General features: G+C 36.6%; 1 protein-coding gene across 2 annotated transcripts in view; it reads right to left on the bottom strand.

Annotated features, from left to right (window-relative positions):
• Nucleotides 1–15,312, bottom strand: part of LOC124170771 (kinesin-II 95 kDa subunit-like) — a 48,861-nt gene extending 33,549 nt beyond the window's left edge. For both annotated transcript variants that reach the window (XM_046549718.1, XM_046549719.1), the window contains exons 1-6: nt 15,027–15,312; nt 14,683–14,786; nt 10,033–10,134; nt 7,717–7,841; nt 7,344–7,479; nt 3,155–3,301 (exon numbers count right to left, since the gene is read on the bottom strand). In XM_046549718.1, the coding sequence (XP_046405674.1) occupies nt 3,155–3,301; nt 7,344–7,479; nt 7,717–7,841; nt 10,033–10,134; nt 14,683–14,786; nt 15,027–15,053 (641 nt within the window). In that variant the 5' untranslated portion in view covers nt 15,054–15,312. The remainder of the gene's footprint in view (nt 1–3,154; nt 3,302–7,343; nt 7,480–7,716; nt 7,842–10,032; nt 10,135–14,682; nt 14,787–15,026) is intronic.
• Nucleotides 15,313–18,669: the final 3,357 nt, after the last annotated feature.

Raw genomic sequence — 18,669 nt, 5'->3', positions numbered from 1 at the left:
ATAGAAATGTGTTTTACACCTCTCCCACTCTCACCCACTGAACTTTTTAAGCCTACCTGCTTCAAAGTTCCCAGTTTCTGGAGGTCAACTGCTGCATGAATCACTTATTAGCCCAATAGGTGTCTAACTATGAATTTCAGCAATTGCCATTATACTTCTATTAGATTGAAATATGTATTAGCAACATGCACGTAATTCAAAAACAGAATGAGACCAAACACAACATATTTCTACCGCTATTTAAGCATTTTTAGCAAGGAAATAGTTGGAATAACATGATGGTGATTTCTAATGAACCTGTATATCCTCACAGCTGAGCTTCTCAGCAGTTGATGCGGGATTTTTTTTCGAAAACAGGGCATCTGGTTACAATTTACGTTGTTTAAGCATTTTAAGCAAGGAAATAATAGTTAGAAATATACGATGGTGATTTCTGGCAAAACTCGATATCCTCACTGCTGAGCTTCTCGGCAGTTGATGCGGCATTTTTTTCCAAACACAGGATACCAGGTTATAATCAGTTATCAATTTACGCATTATACTGTAAGTCTCACTTGTCAGAGTTACTGATGACGGGATATCTTCTCAGGATATTTTGTTTCTCCCTACTAGCAATCCAAATTCATCTCCTCATCTGGCGCTACACTACTTAGAAATGAGTGGGTTTGTGGCCTTCTCTTTAGGACAAAACATTTCATGGCACAGTCATGTGGTCATGCTTCACCCTGCCTACATATGCTCTGCGTAGGCCATACGCAATAGCATCAGTTCCGAACTTCACCTTCTAAGAGTGGTTCCATACTTTCCAGAGTGGGTCAGCTTTAAACTAGCGAGTGTTTTACATGTGGGTTTAATAAAGTCAGGATTCATTTTTATTAGTTTTAATTTTATTCTTCCTCGGACCATGGCCCTTCCGCAGAAGCAAGTGAGAACTTTAAAAGATGGACTGAAAATAATTGAAGATGAAGAAAAGAATCCCGGCTAGAAATGCGTGAATATTGCAGAGTGCCTCCAGTTGTCCGCTAGCACATGACAATAAGGGTGGGGGTAGAGCGAGCTACCTGGTGAAAACAAGAGGTGGGATGAAGCCAAGGATCAGGTGGGTGCACCGCTGACAATTAACGCAATGTTGTTCACGCTTGACACACTGCCTCAATTATATGAAAAATATATTTATTCGAAAGAAAGATTCCACCCAATAGACTATTTTTGGCCTTTGTGATCCATGTCACAACCAATCACTGTGCCAGCGAAAGCAGTTGTTTTCGGCATAACATGAATTGCTCTCATGAATACATGTACTTGAAATGGCGTTTGATGGATAATTATTTTTACATTAGACAGAAATCCATAATAGCATCCCAAGGAATTGCATTCCACTTCTTTGGCAGTGATTTGTTATCTGATTGGGAGACACTAAACCTGTTTTTCAAGGCCCTGTGAGGATAAGAGTCGAATTTTGCATCCACAAAAACTAGGACAGAATACCAGGTCAAAGGAAAAATATTTGTAATTTAGAGCTTGAATTAAAAGTTAAAATTTCACTAAATTTACAATTACCTTTTTTACATCAATACCTTAAAAATGAGCCACTGCATACTTTTCTATCTTCTTTATACATAGATATGTGATGTCTAATGGGAAGATACTTTCATTAACGTTCAGTTTTATAACATTGAACTACCTCGTAAATTGAGTACATATATATTACATAAAGACTGGAGTTTTCATTTTATAATCAAATTAGGACCGTTTGGCAAATTTGGTCAAAATCATTGACCCAAGGTAAGATGGAGGAAAAGTAACCATGTGGAATTTTGTGAAATGACCCAATGACAATCTTATTATAAGAAGTGCTCGCTCGGCTCTCTAGCTGTAGTGCAAGCATGGTTTTTCGACGGTGTCACCCGTTAAAATTAAATATTCTACGTTCATCGGGTAGCGGCCCGTAGGGGCACGAGAGAGACGTCCATCACGTTAATTTGGTTGCCGTACGTCGTCGGGAAGAGACAAAAAAAAATTCCGAAAAATTTGAAATCGTGTGTTGAGGGAATGCAAACTTCACGGCGGATGTGTTGTAAGTTACCAAACGTTGTAGGAGTCGCAATTTCAATGGAAATACATAATCGTTAATTACTCCAAATTCGTTCGTCTTATAGATACATAAAGATAGCCAAAAAATTAAGAAAAAAATCTAGTATCATGCATTAAATTGAATTGGTCCTACGATTATTGCAAATTGGTCAAAAAAATTCCCAAAGTGAGCCCATAAGAAAAGCATTGGAAATTTTAAAAAGTAAAAAGAAATACTTTAAATCAAAATATTGCCAAGAAAACCACACCAAAAAATCAACCAAAAAATCTAGTATCTCATACGTTAAGGACTTATTCCTACAACGATTTAAAGTTTTTTTTTAAAAAATCCAAAGATAGGCCCATAAGAAAAGCATTGGAAATTTTAAAAAAATATAAAAAATACTTACAAACAAAATATGGCAAAATGTTTCACATCAAAAAATCAACCGAAAAATCTAGTTTCCGTCAGTGAAATTTCACGTTCCCGTTACATTCGAAAGTAGGCAAGGAACGGAAAAAGTTTTAGTCCCATAAGGCTCCAATGATAATTCGGATCGATATATCTCGAAAACCGTTCGACTTTTTCGAGTTTTCGGACTTTTCCCCCCGATGAATATTTTTTCTCCACGACCTGCAAAAATTTCGTCTTCCCAGCACGTCCGGAAGTGGTCGGGAATTTGTATACGTGAATCAGTGAGTGAGTGAGTGGTACGTGAGGTATCTGTCACACATCGGGTTGTATATAATATAGATATAGTACTACTTAGCTAGTTTTTCATCCAATGCCATTTAAATTTTCAAAAGATCTTCTCATGGTCTAGATTTTATTACGATTCATTTGTATTAGGCAGTCGAAAACATGCATCCTAATGACTTTTAAATATTAGTTTAACATGAATTCACTCAACATGTAACTCTTCCACACTGTATGTATCATGTTTTGTGGGATATACCTGTACATGATAAAAATTCTACACATCTTGATATTTATTTCTTTTAAAAATGGCAGGAAGTGTAGGTGGATTTTAGCCTCAAAAAGTTTTCCCCAGCACGATATAATTAAAAAATATTAACTTACGATGTTGTTCGGTTCTTTTTCCCTGCTTTATAATACTTTTCAATATCACTTATCCCTTTGCACACACAAGTAGTCATTCCTGTGAGACGAACGCCATTCACAGTTTCCCTGATAACCAGCTTCTCCTTTTTCGAAGCAAGAAGATCCCTGAAAAAAATGAAACACTTATAACCCCAACATACAAAAATAGGAAGAAAGTCAGGGTTGATAAAAATCATGATTTTTTTCAAAAAAATCATTTTTGTTGATTTTTTTTATTTAAATCGGCTTTTATTGATTTAAATCGGATTTTATTGATTTAAATGAGATTTTTATGATTCTCCATTCATCAAAAATTCAGTTATTTGCAATACTAACTATTTGGGCAGCATATTGGAGAATGATCGTTTGCAGAAACAATAAGAGGCAACATACTCTAAACTTAATACAACATTTAGTCAATCAGGGGAGAGAACTATTGAAATGCCAATGGTATCAAATTAAAAATTACACCGGCATAATATAAAATTGCCATTGGAAGTATCAAATGTGCTATATTATGCGGTTCTAAAGCATATGAAGTTTAGAACAATTCTATAATTGCAACTTTGTATGGTGCCTACGCTTAGAAGTTAAATCAGAAAACAATTTTTTTTCAACGGATACACTAGTATTCCAACCAAAGCCATTTTTTTTTATTTTCATGTTACATGCATTCCTACAGTATCATTTCTATTTAAGAGCCACCATTGTGCTGATAACTGTCGATTCATTGTATTAATTAAGAAATAAAAATCAAAATTATACACTTACAGCTTCCTTTTCTTGACTCTTTAAAATCAAACGTATAGATCACATTATGATTTAAATCACCTGATTTTTTTAAATAAAAATCAAGTGATTTAAATCATGATTTAAATCAAAGTGATTTAAATCAATCAACCCTGGAAGAAAGATACAGCACTCTCTGATTTATTAGCATACATCAGAACTGATACACTTTTCCATAATTCCTCAGCTTCCCTCATTAGCCAAATCAATATGTAAATATGATTTGGCTACGTATGAACCTGGACGTAGAAATCGATCAAAGAGAGAAACTGATTTTATGGAAAAAAGTGTTCTGAATGTAATTTAATTTTAATGCCTCATCAAGAAAAAGTATCAACATTCTAAACATATAACACAATATTCACAGAAATTATTTAAATGTACAAGTTCATTACTGATTATTGGGGTTAATGATGGGGAGAAGTGGCACGAATAATCGGAAATAATATAATATATAATTTTGAATAAAACAACGTGAGAGCCCCCAGGCTACCTTCATGGAATTAGAGCAACAATTTTACCACCCTTCCACAGTAAAGAGATGAGTGCTATAGTTGAAAGTCTTACCAAACAGCTATTAGAGAGTGAGCTGTCAATAATAGGATGGTTTCCTACTTCTTTTTTATTGCCTACATTGAAAGATTACTACTCCTGGAGTACGAATTTCACGCTTTTAGATTTTTAAATGACCATATCTATTTTTCGCGATTAAATGAAAAGTGAAAATTTTCAAGCATGCAAAATCGAGTCGGCTAAGTATGAATGCTGGGAAAAGCCCATGAGATGTCTGGCTGCTGCTGTCTGAGGCCACCTGGGTGCAAGGCTATGAACGCCGCTATGATGCAGGCTTGCTGCCGAGCAAGGTGGTAGCGTATAGTACCCTGCTAGCAGATAGCACTTGGCTTAAATAAGGATTATTATACCCCTATCAAACAAAGGAAACTTTCCAACCAAAGTCAATTTTAATAGGTGATTATTAAGAGATGCTTCCCTGAGCTCTGTGCCTCATGCATGCATTGGTAATCTCAGACCATGTAAATCTCCTATCTACTCCTATAGCATCTAGCCCTTGTGACGACACGTGGAGTGGCATCACATGGGTGCCAATCTGGCCTTTTTCAAATGAGGTTAAAATTGACCATTGACACTCATCTAAACTGGAATTTCTAAAACCAAACAATTTGCATATTATGAATACACTAATGGTGGGTAACGAATCGCAATCAATGCCTTTCATTTTCTTTAATGAAGGAAACTACCCTATCATTCTTTTAGCTATGCTAATGACATGATGTCTTCAATTGTAGATGCCATCAAGTAACAGAAAGCACCAATCCGAAAGAAATAAGAGATATTTTGCAAGATAATGATGGCACAATGAAAGCTCGTATGTATTATTTTTTTAATGTCTACTATAAATATTAACTACCATGTTTACAAAACATTTTAAGAATACAGCATACTCCCGATTATCTAGGCTAATGATGAGGAGAGGAGGCACGAATAATCGGAAAACATGAATAACCCAAACATTCCCTTTAATTTCTTGTCATTTTCAAAATTTACATAAATCAAACAATCTTCTATATTATTTCTACTGTATAGATACCTTTTTCTCAACTTATACGCAACCAAACTCTACAAATGAGGTACCAAAATGCACAGAATTTATCAGAGAACATGCAACAGCATATCTTACTTCTTAAATATTGCTATTGTTTCCTAAAATTAGGTTTTAAATAATTTAAAAAAAAAACAAAAACCGGTAAATATTCCTGACGTTAACGGCGCACAAACTGATACATTTGTTCATTTGCAACAATATCTCGCATTCTTAAAATAACTTTTATCAAAATGCGGCTGATTCCACATTCAAGTCTCCTGTTGATACGTAAGTATGAGTCATCATGTGCGTTTAACAGAGGATAGTGTAATTACTTCCAATTTTGTGTTCAAAGAGGTCCTCTGACCTCAATTTGCACATGAACATTCCAATTTAATTTGTACATAAGACCCTGCCTTTTTTTCTACATTTTAAAATTAGAAACGCGCCTATCCCTCTGTGGACCTGCATTGAAAAGAGCGGGGGTAGCCCACCGGGAGCGGGCGCAGCACGCTCGTTTATTATTATTCACGCACATTGTCCGTTATTTTAGATTGCTTTCCTGAATCATAATGAGCTTCTTTTTCCCGACCCCCATCTTTTTAGCGGCAATAACGTGATTGTACTCGTACTTCTACTGCTCCATGTAATACCTAGTTTCAGAAGACCATGCATCTGCGGCTGCAAAATCGCAGGTTCAGAAAAGTGGGTAGCACGAATGCTTCCACATCACTCCACGACGTCAGAAACTATAGACATCAGGCAACATGCCGCATAGTCCCGTCTCGCACAAGTTGCCCGAGATGCAACTGCTGATCCGTTATCTCTGAGCATGATCGTGCACCTTGATGCTTGAAAAAAGGAGCAGGCAACTCCTGCGAAGGTAAAGGGTGCACGACCACGCCATTGTTCAGCAGCAGCTATAAGAAACCAGGACTCATGGCAAATTTTATGACTATTGTTATCTCTACTTCCACTTCCCTCACTTCTACTATTCCCTTCCCCTCCAGTTTGACCTTGACTACTCACGGTGTAAACATACCCGAATGTGACGAATTCTCCGGTTCCCTAAGGCCGTTCCCTCTGGATCAACCACATGTGAGGCCACGGAATTACTTCTGAATTTGTGATATAAAATATTCAATGAGAGATCGTAGATAACATTTCTCTTACTTTACGACTAGATTATCATTGAAGAATCTTCTAAAATTAATCAAGAGTTTCTTTACAGCCGTTGATCGATGTCTGCAATTCCAGAGCAGACGTCCAGGTAAACTTGAAAAAATCCTAATCAGGAAGTATATAAAATAATTCCATTTTACAAAGAAGATTCTAACGGAAATAATATCCCCAGTGTAGCCTTGCATTAAAATCCTGGTGCTTTTTCGTCCGATTTTATTTTTTTATAAAGATCATGGAGAAAGTCAAAGTAATGTGAACTCGTGCATGGATACTCTGCAACACCGATAACCCGCAGCCGGATAATCGGGAGTCTGCTGTATTATTAAAAATTAAGCCTGTAAGAAAATTTTCATTAATAGAGGAGAATAAGACTAACATTATACCCCTTACTTTTCAATACACCACTAGTACTGCAAAAGAGGCAAAGGAAAAATTACACTACCATCAATACCACTTCGTGTACCCGACTTTAAAAATAGACAAGTGACCTTATTAATAAAATATAATGAATTATAATAAATTAATAAGTTAGAAGAACGTAACAGTTGGCATATTCATGGGTGAATAAAAAATCAACTTTAAGATTCCACTAACCTCATATTTTCCTGATAGATTTCAATATATGAAGCACTAATCAAGAACTGCTGATTAGATGAGCGAGCAATATCATTGAATAAATGTTCAAAGGTGTTTGGGATAACACCTCGCTTTTCATTACTCTTCCGTAAGCCTGAACAAATATGAAATGATAATAATTAGGATTTAGGCACACAAAAATAATTAAGAATGAGCACAATAGTGATAATGCTAGAAGAATGGTAATGATACACAAAATTTTATCAACTTCAATAATACCTAGAACATGAAAGTGACACTTCCACTTAAGTATGACTACATGCTTTCCTGCTCTAATTCAGAAAGGAAAAGGAAATTAATTGACATAATACCTTGGCATTTTAAAACTTGCCTTCCATTGTGTATGTCTTTCCTGTGCCAGTTTGGCCATATGCAAAAATGGTCCCATTAAACCCGCTAAGGACCGCATCGGTCACAGGTCGGCATGTCTCATCATAGATGGCTTCCTGCTTTGAACTGAGAAATCACATAATTCACACATGATTCCTTGGATGATAATAACAGTGGCAATTCTAATGTTCAACATTCTCACTCTACAGAGTTAACACCATTATTAAATTAGAGCAGAAATAAAATTAGAATCAACACAATGATGCAAACATGCAAAACTGGGAGAGATTTCCTAAGTAATGGACTGACTTATAAATGCCTGACTTATAAATGCTCCTGCTCCGTTTATATTTTTAAACATTAAAAATATCTTTCCAAGCATATCTGTATTCAAATACCTTCTTCAACAACTAAAAATGCTGCATTAATAATGGCATTTTATCTCTATAAACCTATAAATGGATGGTAGATGAGGATAAGCCCATATCCGGTCACAGGTTTACATCATATTACACACACTTCGTAAGAGTACAGAAGTTTGCAGTCATAACATTAGTCTTTGAAAAATATCAGGCAGGGAAATTTTGTTCAAAATCAAAAGAATATTTGAGGTAAAGATCTTGAGCACATGAAGTAGGAGTGTTAAGGAATTCTTGTAGCTCAATGTACAGTTAAGTCTGGGAATAGGTTATGAAATGAAGAGCAGGTACCGATGAATAGGGTCACTGATTATAATCTACAGCATTGGCATGTCGCTGTGTGTGGAACATGGAGAATAAACCAGAGATAGGGAAACCAGCAGATCCCTATATCTTCAACACAATAGTGAGGATTTTGCTGGAAGTACACAAAAATGATGGCTGTAGCACACAAGGAGATTACATATTTCAAGGTAGTATGGCTAGTCCAGGAGCTTGACAGTAATGTGTGAGATGGAGACAATACCATATCACCACCTGCTGGAGGAGGAGAGGAAAAAGTATTTGGGAACTAAACACAAAATAGGAAAAAGATTCTCTTCACAGTACAAGTTACAAGGGTATGAGAGGCTGGAGTTCCCAAGGGCATGAATTATTAACCCTTTCGAGACGGCGGGGTTTTCGTCTTAGCACAACTGCTGTACTGAGCCCCAAGAGACTCTTCTTTCTCGTGATACAGAGCATTTTTGGAGGGCATTCGTTAAGAAGGGTCTCGCTGAACCTTTTTCAACCCCTCCACGCTGGGACTTCGCATTATCTCGGACTCCGAGAGTAGTTGTGCTCCCTCCTTTCCGGGTTTACGACCATACCTGCGGCATTGGTTCGCGGTCAACTTATGTATTGCTTATATGTATTTAGCAAATGGATAATCGTTGCCAGCACGTAAATTGCAGACTTTGAATTGAATTCCTCATTTTTTTCTGAGCATTGTCAAATTTTAATCGAAGTTCTTAGGCCATTATTAACACATTTAATGCAGCAACAATTTCCATGCTGATTTTTATACTTAACTCGAGATATAAGTTAATATTTATCGTAGAATTTCGTTTAAAAATTGTAAACGCTGCTCAAAAGACAAATCAGTCAATTCTTAGTTTATTTTTCTTGAGAAATGAACAAATATTTATTTCGACACCTGACTTGAAAACCATTGTATGACCGCTGTCCCTTACCGCTAAGAGGGGTTATAAAAGAGGAGGGGTGAGGTACCTGCTCCCGGATTCCGAGGGTAAATCCTAAACCCTGCAAGGTTGGGTCCCCAGACAAAGACGACGTAAACCCACGACCATCCTAAAAGGGGGAGGGCTAGAAAACGTATATATACAGCTTTCCTTTTCCTGGCTAGGAAAATGTCACACGTACATGTACGGCCGTCGTCTCCCGGGTCACGAAACGTCCACACGTATATATACGTGTATAGCAGGGAAAAGGTTAAGGATCTCTCTTACCCTCACTTTCAGCTGTATTCCACAAAATTTAACAACAAAACTCTTATCAGTCACTAATCAACCCCATCCACTACTCATACTTTCACCAACTACCTCCTCCGTACATTCACAATCCTTAAAGTTCATTTCCCCTCTTAAAGAAACTTAGCATACAATAGACCTTGAGAGCAAAGAAGAAAGAGTTCCAGAGGACTTTTTTTAATTCAAGTACAGAATAAGCTCAAGTAGAGATACATAGTTACAATGGCACTGGCAAACACTCTCATTTTCCCTCATTTCCCGACTTATTAAAACTTCAAACAATGGTAAAATACCAGGAGTTATTCCAATTTCTTATCATATTTACAACCAGATAAATTAAAAAGATTTCTCCAAATTATTGATACTTGCTTTTCATCATACACAGCATCAAAGGTAAATTGCATTTTGCCACTTTCTGTTCTGGGATTTTCTATGTAGATAACTCCCCTTTTAGGAACTAGCTCCACAACCCTAAAATGGAAAAAATGTGATAAACATTAGATAAAGCCAGTAAAAACCACAGAGAGGCATTTCACATAATACAGGAACACGATGAACAAGTAGTAGTATCAGGCAGAGGAGTAAGGAGTATCATAATTTATGCATCTTTATGTACTGTAACGGCAGCGCTAATTATCATTTAAGAGTAGCACATGTCACAATTCCTACCCTTTCCTTTTTGTTACTATTTGAGTGTATTTGGTATGAATGTAAGTGTTTCATGTGTGCGTGTGAATAGCATTTTTTTTTAAATACCGCGCAAACAAGGTGAATCACGACCCGATAGAGCGCGCTAGTGGAACCACTGCCCTCCCCTCCCTTCCCCTCTCACGAGACAGTCAGTGATGGGACACTCAACATCGGAGAGAGACAGCCAGGCATTGAACCACTCAACACCGGAGAGAGACGGTGGAGAGGAGTCGGTCGAGCATTCATTGAACCACTCAACATCGGAGATAGACGGTGGAGCATTGGAGCCACAGGCTACTGGAGATAGAGAGAAAGCACCTTGGCAACTCCCCAGTCGTCGGCTTGGAAAATGCAACGAGGAACCATCACGAGCGCATGAGAAGTCTACTCGGCCACGTCATCACCTCGTGTTCCCGAATAAGGTGCAGTAATCAACCGTGTCCCCACCACTGTCCCGGGTCGAAGCAGCGTCGAGAACGTTTCTCCCTCCTACCCCCCTCTTTTCCCATTGCAAGAAAGCGCTGGAACGATTAGTGAATCTTCAATCTCAAAAGTGCAGCAGAGGACTTTTTAAACCTTGCGAAAAGATTTAAATGCAGTTCATTTCAAGTTTACTTTTATGTTATCAAGTTGATTTTTGGTTTCTTTGTATTTTGTATTTGATCCTTGACAATCCGGCCCTACTAACATTTTTTCAAGTGCTACTCCCCATATTTTTGTATGTTAAATTTAATTATTGCGATCTTTGTCAATAAATGCATTTCTTGTGTTCGCAACCCAGGAATACGTGTGGTCTTTCACCCTCAACCTCCCCTTCCAATTATCCCGTACGTTTCGCATCCTCAAAATTACTCGTTTTTTACGTCGCCCCCGCTCTGAGGTGTTTCTTGCTCTATTTTATAACGGACGCAAACCCGTTCGTCACAGTACTCAAGATCAGAATTTTAAAAATTTCATACATGAGTACAAACTAAGCAGTATGATGCAGCATACGTAAGTAAAAAAATGATGGGATATTTCATAAGGTAGAGGAACTAAGTACAAATAGCAAAGCCATTTACCCATATCTGACATCTGAGAGACATATCTGTATTGCTTGACAACCAAACAAATACGGTCACATTTACCTTTGTGTACTTTATTGAAGTGAAGTTAGGCAATGTACATAAACACCCAAACCCCTTCACAAACCATTGATACATTAAAAAGTGTGCATTACTAAATACCAATGTCATCAAAGACATATGGGATGGGAGAAAAAGAAAGAGAGTTTGTTTTGTTTAAAAGGTATAGATTTAGGTAGGGACATTTCCATTAGCTATGTTACTTAGAAAAATAGTGATAGCAACAAAAATGTGTAGAGGCAATGGTTTAATCTAATATGATGGCTTTTGAAAACCATATTTTTTTCTGCCTAAGTCTTCCTCTACCCACAAATTATACAGTAAAACCTCTACGCAGTGAACCTCTTTACATCATCAACCTCCACACTTCATACCACCTCTACAGTCATCAGATTTACATGTATATTTATAGGCAAACCTTTATGTAGGGAACCTCTTTATCTCATAAAACCTCCACTTATCATACCAAGGAGACACCCCCAAGATGGCCTAACTACCTCTGCAAATTGTACCGAGACAACTAGAGATCATAAATGCAGCCGCAATTATGTACATGGAATGACATTTTCATTTTCAGCGATAAATGTTTCACACTTTTTTTTTCTTATACACCTTTAATGAGCTGTAATTTTCACATTTATCATTAGCTACCACCATTTTGTTCCATATGAGAGCATACCTAACAGTAAATAAGAAAAAAGGTATCTAACTATTCAAATCTTTTTAAGTGGCTGTTGATTTAAGAGAGATCACATCATTTCCCCTCAAATCATGGTAAAAATTACATGATAGCACTCACTTTCTGTTATTAATATGTAATAAATATATGTTCACTAATGCATGCATGTTTGCTTAAACACATAAATATAATGGTTTAAAAGAGTAGTGCCTTTCATTTCCGAAGGATATGAGAAAATGGTGAAAAATCACTGAAACCTCTAAATAGTGAACCTCCATATATCAAATTGCCCAAATTTTGGTCCCCTCCATTACGATGTAAAGAGGTTTTACTGTATTTGCATGCCCATATTTGCATTTTTTATTGATAGTCCCACATAATATGCAATCAATTGAATACTGATGGATGCAGTTTAGTATGTAGTGCTTTGGCCAAATAAGGCATACATATATGAAAACAAAAAATACCCCCACAGAGCAATTATCTTAAATCAGATTCAGTAGCCTTATAGTGAGCAGATCCAGAAACACACAAACATTTCCAGGGCATTGGCATTAAAAAAATATAAAAATTCGAAAAATTCTACTAATTTCTATTGTGAAAAAAACACTCAACGTAAAAAAGCATTAACAATTGGAGTTCTCAATAAATGGGGCAAAGACATAAGATGTTCTAGCCACTAACTTTTTACACCCCTAAACAAATCAGCCACTTAAAGAGTTGCCTGCATTTACATCTGGGGCTATTCACAGCAGTTTCTCTCTAGATTCAAAATAATAGGAAACTATTTGCCCCCTTTTTTATTCTTAAATATGCATTATTACACCAAACCATACTTTGGAATTCCACATGGCACACCAAATTAGGTACTTCTCAAGAGTCTAATTAACTAACTAGAAACTTCTGGTTCACCTTGAGACCCTTATTGTCAGGTTTTGAAGATAATGTGACATTCAGAGATGAATGAGGGAGAATATCATTGGAAATACTTTATAGATTATGGATAATTTTAAGCTAATCGTATGAAATCATAACACATAATTATCAAGAGCTGTCTCTCAAGATGTTGCAAATGCAGCTGCTTGTATCTTATTGATACTTAAGAGCATAAAGGCAATAGTAAAAGTTTATAAGTCAACATGTGTAAAATCATACCTTGCAACCTACTAAGCCATTCATTCTAGCATCAACATTACAAACCAACACATAAAATCTCCTGACAGTACTTCTCAAATTGTAAATTATCTACACTACAATTTTGCACCGCACAAAAGCAAAGAATTCTTTCCATAAATATCCTCGCCTGATTTTTGAATTTCCATTAAATTTTGTTTGATGTCATCTCAATAAAAATGCCTGTATATAAACTTTAGAAATTCTAGTCCCTTTGACAAATGCTAAAGACAAACTTAAATGACATTCTACTATGATAAGACCCAGGTATACAAGTCAACCACAACAAGTATCCATAGCAAGTAAACTGCACCACGACACCCACAAGTTTGAACTTCGACAAAATTTGGTACATTTAGGAGGCTTCTCAACATATTCAAATCTTAGTTCATGCTTCCAAAGGAGCACTGTTTGACTCAAACATTCTTCCTCAATTATTTCCCGTGTTGAAAATATTCAAAGGAAGCAATGCACAAACAAGTACGAAAGAATTTTTGGAGCCAAAAGTGCAGCTTAAGAAGTGTGAACGAAGACTCATAAAAATTAAGAAGCTCATGAATTTTTAGAGGCTGTAACTGGAACTGGAATCATATAATCTAGCTCAAAAATATTCGGGCTTTTTCATACTAGGGCGAAAGGATGTAATGTACCAAGTTTCATTATGCTAGGAGTACGTTGGTGCAAAACCTCATTTTTAGAGTTCATAAAAGGCATTGAATCACCATACATCAATTTTTACATCATTTTAAACAACACAATAATGTATACACAGAATTGACTAATTGTGCACTTTTCTTTAATATATGGATATTGACATTAGTGAAAACGGAACAGAAATTATGATAGAATAGCTACAAAAAACAAGCAGCCCACAGTACAGCATTCCACTCACTTGAAAGAGCTATATAGTGAGTAATAACTCCATTCTTTATAAAAATAAAAATCCAAGAGAAGTTAGAGAAAGAAAATACACTAGAGAAAAACGTATATTACCGCGGCTCTTAATGGTATCTTACCTCATAATTATATTAATTTCAAATGTAATACAACGACATAATCACACATTGTCAACATATCACACACTGAGGGCAATATTAGGTAAATAACTACAACAAACATGATATCTAATACAATAATTTTAATTTTAATACAACAGATAAGTTATCATGGAAAATGACGACGGGTATGTGTGCCGCACAAAAACATGAACATGATTATTTATGGATCATACTGACCACAAAGCTTCCAGAAGAAAACCATTAACTCTAAATGAGATGCGGTGCCTATCTCACTCGAAATATGTAAAAGCAAAGAAAATTTTCCTTTCTTGAATGGAATCAAGTGGTTACTTACGCTGTACTACCTTCCTTAATCTCATCTTCACTCATGGGCCTGCATCTAACGACAACCGTTATAGTTACGTTATTTTCTCCTTCCTTAGACCCCTGCCGCTGTATCTAGGAAGGAAAACAACATCACATAAAAGGGCACCCAAGGCAAAATACAGGTACACAACGACTACTAGCATTACCCTGAAGTTGCTTATATTATTTACAATTCTGAAATAGGCAGGCAGCAACACATATTTAATAGAAATTCTATAGAATCTATCAGCTGAATAGTTAAAGCAAACGAAATGAGTAGGTACGAGAAAAATTCCATGAATAAATTTCAATTTAGAGCATATCAATACTTACCAAGGGCCTTTTCTTGGGGCGATTCATACTGCTACGCGATACTTATGTTGAATGAAAACTAATTCGTGAGCTGCCAACACCAGAGCAACACGCTTTTGTTAAGCAATTACATGAGTATGTAAGCGATCTCGATGCAACCGCAAGTACACACGAACACAAGTAAATATTTAACTAATTCCAAGTCATGGGTATTAAAATATAACGGTGAGGAAACGCATTGTCCACTTTACCTACGACCACAAACGTTCCTGACGGACGGAACGTGCCCTTGCATATTGTTGTAATTTTTTGTTGATAACAGCTGAGCATCACTTATTGATGTTTAGTTTCTTTTCAATTTAAAGAAAGGATATATGTGGCAATAATTTAAAAAAAAAATTAGAATAATGACATATTCAAATCAACTATCTATAGTTTTACTAATTTTGTGTTTACATCTCCTAGGATACCACCTATGACGCGCCAAAATCAAATCCCATTCGCATTTTTTTCTTATTCTGCTAACGCACTTTATACTATCCTGGTTTAACTATTTTTATTTATGTTCCACCTGATCTAGAGACACGCACGTCAGATAAATAGATGTTTTTGGATATCCATCTAATTTTAAAATAAGTTAACGGGAGTTCATCGTCATTACTGTGGACATTTACTGCTTCTAATTTCTGTTGTGACAATCACATGCCAGAGGAAAGTTAATGATTAAAGATTTATAGCCTTGGCCTTCATATTATTTTCGGCTTCGACAGAAATATACCAATTGCGCATGGGACAGAAATAAGTTTTACTACTCAAGGACTGAGTCCCTTGGAACAGGCATTTAAATACACAGGCCATTATGAAAAGAAATTTGTCACAAAACAAGAAAATAGGATAATATTGCCCTAAATCGCGACAACATACGGATAGAAGTTATGAAAGCATATAGAATCTTCAAAGGCAGTCCTGTTTACAAATAAGTAAGGGTCGAGGAACCTCAAGTAAAAATTTTTCCCTTGAAACAGAGCTGATTCTGGGCTGAAACTCCACTGAATGTGTGAAAACTGCCTTGAAACAACCTTGTAACTGCACTGCACTGCCTTGTCCTCAACAAGAAAAAGAGCACTCAACTGAAACTCTGATGCCATTCTCCCTTGCAAGTTCATTGCATTTGTACTGCTTCTCCCTAGCTGCATGTGTACTCCACTGATACTGAACTGGACAATAGGCTCAGGCCAGGCCAAATTTATGACACCACTGCATCTCTCTTGCTGCATGCCTTTACTGCCTTGCCACAGAGCTGCTGCAGCATTTGGGTATTCCCTCTCCCTCATGAATTTGAACTGCTTCTCCCTTGTCCTACCCATCGTAAGTTTTGCCAACATACAGAACCCATCTACCTGGGTTTTGGCATGAAAAGATTGATGGCATAAATATTTTCCCGGTACTTCGACGGTTGTTAACGGCAAGAATTAATTGAAATTAAGGTGAAGGGGAGAACGAGGTCGGTGGTGGTGACTGAAGTCAAAATTGGAGGTAAGCGTTTTAACTTCTCTGATGGCATGTTTATTCCTTCCATGCTTAGCCATGAGAACATTGACATTGAATTCGTGTTTTAATCCAGGAAGGTTTAAGGATTTCAAGCACCTTTCTCGGGGGTCATGCAACCAATAGCGAATTCTAGTTTCAACGCCTAGGCAACTGCCGTCCACTTTTCCTGCCTCATGGATACCCCGGACGAGGAGGAGAATACATACACCAACTGGTCATCAATACCGCGCGGATGCCATGCTGTTTGTTAGTCATCCTACGGAGGGCTAACGGACTCGGTGAGCTCGAGCGGGCTTTTGAAGAAATAAGGAATGCAGGTGGGTATCACTATAGTGCTATGTATATTTACTGCTTATATACTTATTAGTTACTGCTGATAGTTTTGGAAGCTTGCGAGTTCACACATAGCCTAACGAGTCATCACTTCGTTTTTCATTGAACTATGATGCAAAGCTCATGCTTCCTCAGTGATAATTTAAGTTTTGCTTTCTATAATTTGAATTTTTCACATTAATGCACCATATAACTAATAAGCCAATTAAAGGCAAGTTTTTTTTAAATGTGCAATTTTGCTAATTTCATTTTGAGTTAAGTTGTTTGTGACTCTCATCAGTCATGTTTCTTCTCTATTGCAGGAGCATCTAACTTCCATGACTTCTTTCTTTAGAATATTTTTGTATGTGCTTTTAACAGTTATTAATTTATAGATGTATTTTCATGTTCTAATAAATTGTGTCTTGAAAAATGTTGTGATAATTGCAGTTGTAACTATTGGTGATCGCAATCACCTGTCTACCCTTTATCTTTTATCATGCATGCAAAAATTGTGAGAGAAACCTGTTATGTGATCATCAACTGTTGGCTGGGTTGCGCAAGTTGCTAATTTACTGTATTTCATATGATTTGATGAGGGAATTTAAATGGATTGGGTAGGGGAATTATATTCAGCCAAACAAGGGAGTTTCAGCCTGGCATACAAGAGAGTTTCAGTCTAGCTGGTAACCAAGGGATTTTCAGTCTTGTTAGTAGCCAAGGGAGTTACAGTCTAGCTAGCCAAGGGAGTTTCAATTTAGTCGGCCAAGGGAGTTTCATTGGAGTAGCTGGAGTACTTAATTGCACTGCTACTGCACTGCCATCCCTCTACCAAACTCCACTGGTTTTGTTTCAATTTCAATGCAGTTTCAGCATAGAAGCAAGGCAGTGAGTTTCAAGATTGTTTCAGCCCAGTTTCAGTCAAGTTTCAAGGGAGAAATTTTTACTTGAGACTTTAGACAAACTGCAGTTATAATCATGCTAATCATTCTTCTTTTGAACTGCGGCACATCCCTGGAGAATTCAATGTTGTAAAGCAACAAATTCCACGATTAAAAGGATAAATAAGGAAGGAATATTCAAGCTTAGTGATGAAATATTTAGGAATGTAAAATATTTATGTGATAGATTGTTCTATTTTCAGTTCATACATAAAGCATCATACTTTCATTCAAGTACAGGGGAGTTTTGCATTCTCGTAATTTAAAGGCTAAAGCTTTTTGAGTTTTCTTTTCTCATCAAGTTCTATCCGACCTACCTTCATGAAATAAGGAGTTATATGCTCATCATTATGAGCATAAATTGATGTTTGGCAAACAAGAATTTTGACGCTCAATTCTCAATTTGCGTCAGAATATATGTATCGTAGCAATAGTCTACATATGAGGACATTATAATCTCAATCAACCTCTGGCATAGATAATTTCAGATTCATCATCCTATGGTCCTAAACAATCCTAAGATTGGTTTCATGAACCTTTGTTTTTCACAGCTTTCTTCAATTTTTTTTTAATTAGGTGGCATTTCATCATAGCTAAGTTATGGTCACTGTCAATATCTGCCCCAGGGTAGCTTTAGCAGTTCTTCACCTAGTTCCTGAATCTTAGTTTCACTAGAGTGTAGTTGATATGGAATCTTGCAATTTTGCTTCTTCATCTTTATACCTAGTCTGATATGGGCATGTAAACCTACATTACCGCAGAAGTTATGGGTTAGGTTTCTATCTTCACCATTATATTCTTTCATAAAACTGCAGTTAGCTTTTTACACACATACATCCCGGCACTCTTTATAAGTACTC

The sequence above is a fragment of the Ischnura elegans genome, chromosome X (genome assembly GCF_921293095.1).
Source record: "Ischnura elegans chromosome X, ioIscEleg1.1, whole genome shotgun sequence".
In the NCBI taxonomy this organism is placed as follows: Eukaryota; Metazoa; Arthropoda; class Insecta; order Odonata; family Coenagrionidae; genus Ischnura; species Ischnura elegans.
This window is presented reverse-complemented; position numbering and strand designations above follow the sequence as displayed.